At 36.9% G+C, this 9361-nt stretch overlaps 1 protein-coding gene and 1 long non-coding RNA gene across 2 annotated transcripts; both read left to right on the top strand.

The window, feature by feature from the left end:
* The first annotated feature begins 245 nt into the window (after positions 1-245).
* On the top strand, positions 246-5577 carry LOC121985357. Its single transcript, XR_006113134.1, has 3 exons — positions 246-398; positions 482-547; positions 5209-5577. It is a non-coding gene; the product is annotated as an uncharacterized LOC121985357 (long non-coding RNA).
* Positions 5578-7626: 2049 nt separating this feature from the next.
* LOC122043458 (phenolic glucoside malonyltransferase 1-like) lies at positions 7627-8976 on the top strand. The gene has a single exon (XM_042604066.1). It carries the CDS (start codon positions 7627-7629, stop codon positions 8974-8976), a length of 1350 nt encoding a protein of 449 aa, XP_042460000.1.
* Positions 8977-9361: the final 385 nt, after the last annotated feature.

Below are 9361 nucleotides of genomic sequence, written 5' to 3'. Positions count from 1 at the left end.
CAATAAATTTATATCTACTCATACAAGAAAGCTAATTCTAATGAATTTATTAATGCAAGCTAAAATTAATTTGAATAAATTAAAAATTATTTATTTAATTAAATTATCGAGAGAATTAGTGTTATTTTAACAATTAAAATAAATTTAAGGGATCACATTGAAAATTTATTAGTTAATAAAATTTTATTTTTTTTATATAAATTATAATAAATAAGCATAAATAATTTTAGAAATAAATTGAAACTACAAATTTTTTAATTGCCCCGGAGTGGAACTCGTTGGGTTAGGGTTTTCGTGCGACTGCCTCTCTCTATTCCTCTCTCGTCGCTTCATTTCCAAGTCCAAGATTCTTCATGGCGATTCCCGGCCCTTACTCCGGCGTCAGCTCCCTTGCCTTCGTATATCTCCATCTCATCCTCTCTTGTTGTTCCTCTACTTGTCCTTTTTCGTGCTTATTTACTTGTTTGTTCGAATGTGGTAGGTGGCTCGCACATCGGCTGTTGCCTTCGGAGTTGTTTATGGAAGCTTGAAGCTCTCCTATCTCAAAGTATATAATTTTTTCTCCCATCTGATGCCGCTTTTGTTGTCTATTTCGATCTGGATTCCATGATTTCGATTGATTATGGCAATATAATCATTTATATATTTATACTTCCATGACTCTTGTTTCTTATTCTTGCGGATCTACTTGTCCTGTGCGCAAATTCTGAAAAGAACTTTTTTTCCAGAACATGGGAATGGAGTTTTATTATTAAGTTACGAATTGTTGGACTTAATAGTAGATGCGTCTGGCATTTATCTGCATAACAATACATAAATGTCCCTTCTCTGCAGACCACCCTTCCAGAGGACGGTTCTGCATATGTTTTTAGTTATTGAGAACTACTAGGCCCTGGTTTGGTATACCAAAAGCTTTTCTGCGTTTTAGAAAAAAAATAGAATTTAAAAGTTGAAAACACAAATAAAGAAAATACTTAGATTCGTTTGACGCATTTAAATTTAGTATAGGTGACTGATGTAAATTATTAGAGATGATGTGATAAATATTATTTTTCTTTTCAAAATTTTTAGTAATTTATTTTATTTTCTGAAATGTGCAAAAAAATTCAATTACCAAACATGGCCTCAATTTTTTTTAACTTTTTGTTTCTTCGTGATCCTTGATGAATTTATGCTCGAATTATATTCAGAAAGAAGTTCTTATGAATGCTTAATGCTATCTTTCTTCAATGTGCTTTTGCTTCTATATGACATTAGAAGATTTCACAGTTCATATTTTTTTCACTTTATTTGGTGATCTATATTTCAGTTATTTGGTAGTTAACTGTGATGCCTAGGATTTCATAAGCTTATCTCCTTTTGTGTATATCCTACTAATGGTTAGTTTAAGTTTAACAAATTATGGAAATGATTGTAATTATTTTGTTGTATTTAGTATCTATTGTTGATCCAAATCTATGTTGTGAGTACCAAACTTCTTTGCAGCAGGTACATAAGCATAGTATTGTTAGTATGCTTTTGCTTTTGCAGCCTGAATTTGCTTCTATGATTTTTTAAGTCGGTCCTTGCATACATAACTGAAAATCCTGAAACTATCTTCATGAGAGCCTTTAATTGCTTATAACCTTCTCAGTTCACTTTGTCACTCTTAAATTTCTTAGATTCCTGTGGGAGATTAAGAACCATGATATCTTGGTTTTAAAAAAAGGTTCAATTTGAGAGCGCTAAATTCATAGTGCTGGAATTGTTTAGAATTTGTTATATTTTAGTCATTTAAGTCTTCCACTTGCTTTTTGCAATTATGAAGTTGACAAAGACGGGTAACAATTAAACTCAATATGTGACCCTATGTAGTTCTACATGGTTTATCGTGAGGTATTAAAGAAACGTTATAAGCTAAAATGATTTAAGTAATACTAACTTGGGCTTACGAGGTTTGAGTCAATGGTTGATCTTGACAACTTAATGGATCAATTCTCTTATCTAAGTGGGTTGTAAATTGTTTGAAAAAGCTGCATGCATTAAGATGTAGCCATCATTAAGCCTCATATGTAGCAGATTATTGATGATTATGAGTTGGGGTTTAGGTGTTGGTGGGGACATCAAGTGTTTGAGCTGGGATGCTCCTGGTCTATGACTCGGATTTGGATTTTATCAAGATGCAAGATTTAAGTAGAGGTGATTGTGAGATTTCAATTCAATACCATATATTGAGTTATGCGCTAAAAAAAAATTCATTAGTTTAGATGAGGGAACTACTATTAATTTCGGTGTAGGCATTTTGGTCAGTTCTCAAAGTTAATGTGCCATTTTTTTCATTTAAGCAGGCTGTGATAATTGCCTAATTCTAGGTATGGTAAAGTGTTGGAAAGGGTTGTCTTTGTGAAATGTTGTAGCCACCATTAGGACTTCAGGTGTTGCTTGGGTCATCAAGCCTTAAGCAGGGGATGATTATGGGCCATGAGTTGGGCTTCAGCTCTGAACAGGAATGTCAAGCTTTAAGTTGGGAAGATCATGACAGTTCAATTTAGTATCACTTGGTTAGTTATCAGATAGTTTTTTTTTTAAAGCTTAGATAGGTGAGCACTTATTAACTTAAACATTTTGGATCTATGTTCTTTGGTCTAACAAGTCAAAGGCCAATTTTCTCATTTAAGTGGGTTGTGTTATCATCCTAATAAGTAGAGGGTTCTCTGAAAACAAATATTGACTTGAGGTATTGAAACTTCAACCCTCTGATGTAAAAAACTTGTAAGAAAATGATGATTGGTAACTGCAAAAGTTTGTTAGGAGTATGAGGAAATTTGAAGGCAAGAGGAATCTTCATCGATTCTGATGTCATGTGACAAATCCTTTTTCTAAGTAATTTTTGTGACTTGATCTCATTGTATAAGTAATTGGAGGCTAGTCGGTATCCTTCCAAGGGTCATCCTATTATTTTCCACATTGTTTAGACCAATGATTTAATTGATTTCTTTTGTTTTAGTGAACAAGTTTGTTAGGAGTGTGAAGAAATTTGAAGGCGAGAGGAATCTTCATTGATTCTGATGTCGTGTGACAAATCCTTTTTCTAAGTAATTTTTGTGACTTGATCTCATTGTATAAGTAATTGGAGGCTAGTCGGTATCCTTCCAACGGTCATCCTATTTTTTCCACATTGTTTAGATCAATGATTTAATTGATTTCGTTTGTTTTAGTGAAAATTTGGGCTTGGTGGTTTGTGCATTGTCCATCTACATCAACTATTCCAGTTATAACTATTCTGTTGGGCTCGATATGAAACATGGGATGAGTATGGATAACCAACACTGAGAAGTTAAGCTTCATTTTGATTCTCAAATGAACAATCCATCTCTTTCGAAGTGTATCAAGGTGCCTCCATATTGTGACAGACAAAACGAGAGTAGTTGTTTTTACAAGCCCAAGATGGAAAATGTCGTATCAATGGTTCTGATATTGATGTGTCTTGTCTCTAAGATTTGAATCAATTCTTTGTAAGCTTGATTTTCTTTCTTAAGCCACCAAATAGTTGACCATACTGATATTGACTCTCACTTTGTATGTATACATGTCAAAAGTTGCAACCAAAATTCTATTGGTTAACACTGTTTTTTTCTTCCTTGTTAACCTTGATCTGAATCTACTGATCTGACACCCTACTTTAGTCTGACTGAGAAAATTGTTAACTAATCAATGAACTTTTTAGTCTTTTGTTAGTCTGCTAGTATTAGTTTGGGCTAAAGTATTAGGTTAGTCTGCTACTATAATTTGGGCTTAAGCATTGGCTCATTGATTGAGCCAAACAAAGCTAATGAGCTAGATCTTTCTCTGACTGCTCAAGTAAGCTCTGACAAATGACATTTGGAATTGGACATAATCATAGCCACAAAGAGAGATATTTGGAAAGGGATTTCATTCTGATGATGAATCCATCATTGGGCTTGGGGTCTTGCAAAAGGCTGCTGATTATGTGATTCTGAGACGAGCTGGTCCACCATCGTGCCTCACACCCTAGTTTAATCTGACAGAGTTGTGAGCTAATCAAGGTAATTAGTAGAATTAGTTGTGTGCTTAACCAACTAATTGGAGTAATGCATTTTAGGTTTGCTTTTGGGCTTGACAAAATTAATCAATTTTGTTCTCTCATGTTGAATGTTGACAGTGTTGTGATAATGATAACGATAACACATTCTGATTTATACACTGTAGGATCTTCCAGCTAACTTTGCAGTTTAGATACCATAATTTAACTTGTTCAGCTGACACTAGTCAGTCAGTTACAAACCAGAAACCCAGTATGCTTATTTGATATTGGGGTTAGTTAATTAATCTAACATAAGTTTATATCTTGTTTTAAACATAGAATAATGCTCAAAACGTTTCATTTAGCACATTGTATTCATGTTGTCTCTAATATAGCACAAGTATCCATCTTTTAAATGGTAAAATGATGATGTGGCATTGATGTGGAGTTATGTCACATCAGCATGCATGTTAAAAAAAATGAGATTTGAAAATTTAAAAGTGAATTTTCGAGTAATTGGATTTGGGAGGAAATCAGATTAAGAAAGGAAATTTATGTTCCTAGCGACATCATCATTTTAACAGATAAATTTAATATGTGCTATATTTGAAATAAAAGGAGTACGCTATATATATATATAGTTAATCCTTTACATTGCACATTATTAAATTTGACCTATTTAGTTGTTTTTTATGTTCAATTTATCCATTTTATTTTAACTATTCCTTGCCCCTTTTTAATTTTTGGTAGCATGTTTCTTGAGAATCAACTATACGCGGCATCATGATTTTTATGCTTTTCAAATAACACTTTAAGTTGTGTTGCCTGCAAAAGCCTATTCAGAGAATTGCAAAGGCCCTCTTTTTTTAAGCAAGCCAAACGTTAATTGTTGAGTTAGTGCATTATGGCTTCACATGTCCAACATTGTTTGATGATGAGGAATCTTTCATGAAGATGAATCCATTTGCTCATGTGTTTGCTATCTATCACCTGAACAAAATTTTCCAATATAATGTACATATGTTTGAATTTATACTAGGACAAGGACAGGGACGTCATGGGGTAGATGCATGGTATTCAATGTTCATCACCCTTATTTTCTGGCAGAACATGAACTATATGCATGCATTATCCTTTGTGATCTATGTTTGTAGCTAATTGTGTACTTCTCATTTTGTCTGTAGGCTAAGGCAAAGTCCCACCAAAAGGCAGAGGCCAAAGGTCATCACTGAGTACAATTATGTAGCTCTTTGTATAAAGAGCAAAATGATCTTATGGCCGTGACATCATTTGTTAGCGTAATTCTACTTTGGTTGCTGATTCGTGCTTTTCCTAATCCTGGAGATCATAGCATCCCTGGCCCTTTATTGATTTTGTTCTGCAATAATCCAGCTTTCGTTGCTAAAGGAAACTGCATTTCTTTTTCCATTTTATCAGTTTTTGTTTTTGTGTTACATGCTTGTACCAAATTATATGCTGATCTAGGCTAAGCTGGAAATGCTCTTGTAGCACGCAATTGTTCCTTTATAAATTATTTTCCCCAAGTTGGATAATTCCTTTTCTACATTATTATTTTTCGTGCCTATCCTTGTGAGGGAATTGTCTGAGGTGGCGACTTCCGGGTTTTGTCAATGTTTATGTCAAAGTGGCCCGTCAGAAGTACAATGGGGGTGTGTTTAGGCCACTTTGTACCCTTAGTTCCTGAGGTAGAGCCACACTGGACATTGCCTTGAGGGAGAGGTTGTTGGGATCGTATTGCTGGCCAGAAGGGGCGAATCACTCTTCAATAATAATTATTACTATTTATCCTTCGTGGAACTCTTCTGGAGGTCGACAAACATCTTCTCTTGGGAGATTTATAATGAAGCACAAGAAAAGCTAAATAAAAGATTACAATGAGCTCAGGAATTGCATAATAATCTGCACTTCTAGTCGATCATTGTGTCCATGATTCGATCATTAGTCAATTGGTATATTGACTTTGACCATTTAAAGATCGACTTTGCTTGGGTACATTCTTGTCCGAGTACATACAACTCTCATAGAGTTTTACTCGCCTCGAAGTTATCTTGCAGTAGTCTGTATCTGAGCCCATAGCTCCTTTTTTTGTCATCTTTCACGCATATGCTTTCGAAGTACACTTCCCTTGGTTCCTTCCCAGTGCTTCTTTTCCTGTGGTCCTCGGTATAGAATCAGTGGATATCCAACAATTTTAGTCCGTCAAGCCATCGTTGCGTGTATTTCACCAAGTCTTGTAAACATTAATACAGACACCAACACTAAAGACAAATCTAATTTAAACATTTGCCTACGCGTTAAAATCGATTGTACCAACAATCCTTGTTTAAAATCTATGATCGTTCCTGACTATTAAAGAAATCAATCGTACTAACAATCTTTTGTTTATGTATGACAATAGGTTTAAGGTAGGTAAAATACAAATGAAATTTTAGAACCTAGTTATAAAATTTCAATTTTGTTAGCAAGGTGAGATATCTGAGCTTAAACCGTTTCTCCTCCTTCCATACTATAAAAAAGATTGTATCATGCAAATTATTCTTCATTAAATCATATCGAAATTATGAAAATAGTGTAAACTTACATTTTAAAAATTTCTAAATATCTAGCGTTACATTACAAGTTTATTTTTGTAAAAAAAAATATAGTCTGAAATTGTCAAAATTGAAATTTTGGTACCAAATATCTTAATCCAATTATTAAGAAAGTATGAACTTTGGTATATGAGATGGAAGATGTTACAATTTTGAGATTGAGATTGATAAGTCTATAAATGCCACAAGAAGATATCTTGATAAATTCTAGTTCAATGAAAAATTAACAAGTAAGAGTTTTACAACTTGTTATCCATCTTCGACTCCACCACCGCATTAAGTTGTCTTTTTTTTATTTTTACCTTAAAAAAAGTCAATGTATCTATTTGCCTTGTTCCTGAGACCTTGTCTATCGATTTGGACACCTTTAGATATTTACATTCTAGCAAAATTAAAGAAGGTATATATCGATTTGGACAGCTTTAGATATTTACATTCTTTAAGCTCATTATGCGTCCTTAGTCAAAAAAAATTTCTACGTCGCCCTCTTTGGTATCTTCCTTTTCTTATTACTAGTTGAATAAAATAATTCACGACTCGACTGTTTTGTTTTCTATATTAAATATTATTTTTTTCTTTTGAATAAATTTTATTTAAATTAAAATAAAATGTTAAATCGAAATATCCTCGATCGCATGATCAGAACTGATAAATTTTGCCATATTAGAATTAAAATTCGTTTATTAAATTATTCATATCGGAATTAAAAGTTTTCAATTTAATTGGTCGAATGTGATAAAAATTAAATCGTTATCTAACACTCCCGTGAAACATGCCAACTAAAAAGAAAAAAAGAAGACTATTCTCTTGATATTTATTTTTGTTTAATTTGTGAATTACAAAAAAATATATATATTTATATTTAGAAAAACAAAGAAAGAAGAATAGAATTCTCTATTATTTTTGTCGTTTTATTTTTGATTTCACGTATATTAATACTGTTCGAATCTCTGGCAGATCATAATCTTTCACTGCGCTTTTATCTCCAAGATGATGTCACCACCATCGGAATTCAGAGTCCTCGAGACCTCTCGAGTGGGCCCTCCGCCGGGTTCGGTGCCGGAATCTTCCCTTCCCTTCACCTTCTTCGACATAGCGTGGCTCTACGGCGGCCCGGTGCAACGTGTCTTCTTCTACCGTTTCCCCCACTCCGCCTCCCACTTCATGGAGTCCCTCTTCCCCACCCTCAAGTCCGCCCTTTCTCTCACTCTCCGCGACTTCTACCCCCTCGCCGGAAAGGTCCGCCCCTCACCTGGCAGCCAGAGTCAGTACGAGCTCCACTACGCCGAGGGAGACGGCGTCCCCCTTGTCGTCGCCGAGCACGACGGCGATTTCGACGACCTTTTGGGGTACCACCCACGAGAATACGCCACGGTGCGGTCACTGGCTCCCCAGATTCCGGAGCCCACAGACGACGGCCAGCGTCCGGTGATGGCCCTGCAGGTAACTCTGTTCCCGAACAAAGGCTTGGCCTTGGCCGTCACCGTGCACCACTCGGCCTGCGACGGCTCGAGTTCCACGCGGTTCATGTCGTCGTGGGCTTGCAGAGCTTCCGGACTCGAAAAGGCGGCTCCGGCGCCGCCCTCCTTCGACCGGAGCTCTGTTACAGATCCGAATGACGTCTACTCCAAGTTCTTCAGCGGGTTTTCGGCCGGCGAACGAATCGTCGAATCCATGATGGTCCAATTTGCTCCGCCGGATGCCGTCATCGGCACGGTGACCCTCACCGCCGACGACCTCGGGAAGCTGAAGGCGACGATTTCCTCCGAAGCGAAGAACGCTTCTTTCCGCTGCTCCAACATCGTGGCGGCGTACGCTTACGCCTGGGTTTCCCTCGTCAAGGCGCGAGCGCCGAGCGCGGAGAGCACCGTGCACCTCGCGTTCCCCGGAAACTGCAGGGGAAGGCTGCAGCCGGCGCTGCCGGCGGAGTACTTCGGCAACTGCCTCGCCGGCATTTTCGTGGAGGCGAAGGCCGGCGACTTTGCGGGAGAAGATGGTGTGGCGGTGGCAGCTAGAATCATCGGCGAAGTCATCGAGCAGTTCAAGGCAGAGCCACTTAGGGACGCCGACCAGTGGTCGGAGAAGTACCGCGCGATCGCGATGCAGCGGCCGCTGACCGTCGCGGGGTCTCCGGGGTTCAAAGTCTACGACGTGGACTTCGGGTGGGGAAGGCCGGTGAAGGTGGACATGCCGTCGATCACGTGGATGGGCGCCATCTCTGTGGCGGAGAGCAGAGAGGAGAGCGGCGGAGTTGAGATTGGATCGGTGGCGTCCAAGTCCGAGATGGATCCGTTTGTGGCTCACTTCTCTCGTGGCCTCAAACTGCTGGATAAATTTTAAAAATAAAGTTATGATCCGAATCAAAATATATAAAATAAATATTATATTTATCGAGATTATTGTATTATAGGTGCTATTATAAGTGTTGTCGAATTATGTTTTAAGTGTTGTTGGATTAAAATACGAAAAATAATTCATAGATGCTAATGAATTATATATATATCATGTGTGATCCGATCGTTGTTAATTTAGAAGTTGTAGTGATAAATTTATGTTCCAATTTTGTTTATTAGTTTTAGATGATCTAGAATGATTGCTTCTTGATTATCAATACATGGATCAAAGATATAAGAGAATATAAAGGCAAATTACTAATTTATTAATTAGGCGAGTTGAAAATCACTTATCAAATTCTCCTCTCTCTTTTTTTTTACTTCATAATATA

This window comes from Zingiber officinale, chromosome 1B, assembly GCF_018446385.1.
Source record: "Zingiber officinale cultivar Zhangliang chromosome 1B, Zo_v1.1, whole genome shotgun sequence".
In the NCBI taxonomy this organism is placed as follows: domain Eukaryota; kingdom Viridiplantae; phylum Streptophyta; class Magnoliopsida; order Zingiberales; family Zingiberaceae; genus Zingiber; species Zingiber officinale.
The sequence above is the reverse complement of the archived record's forward strand: the minus strand, read 5'-3'. Positions and strand labels throughout refer to the sequence as shown.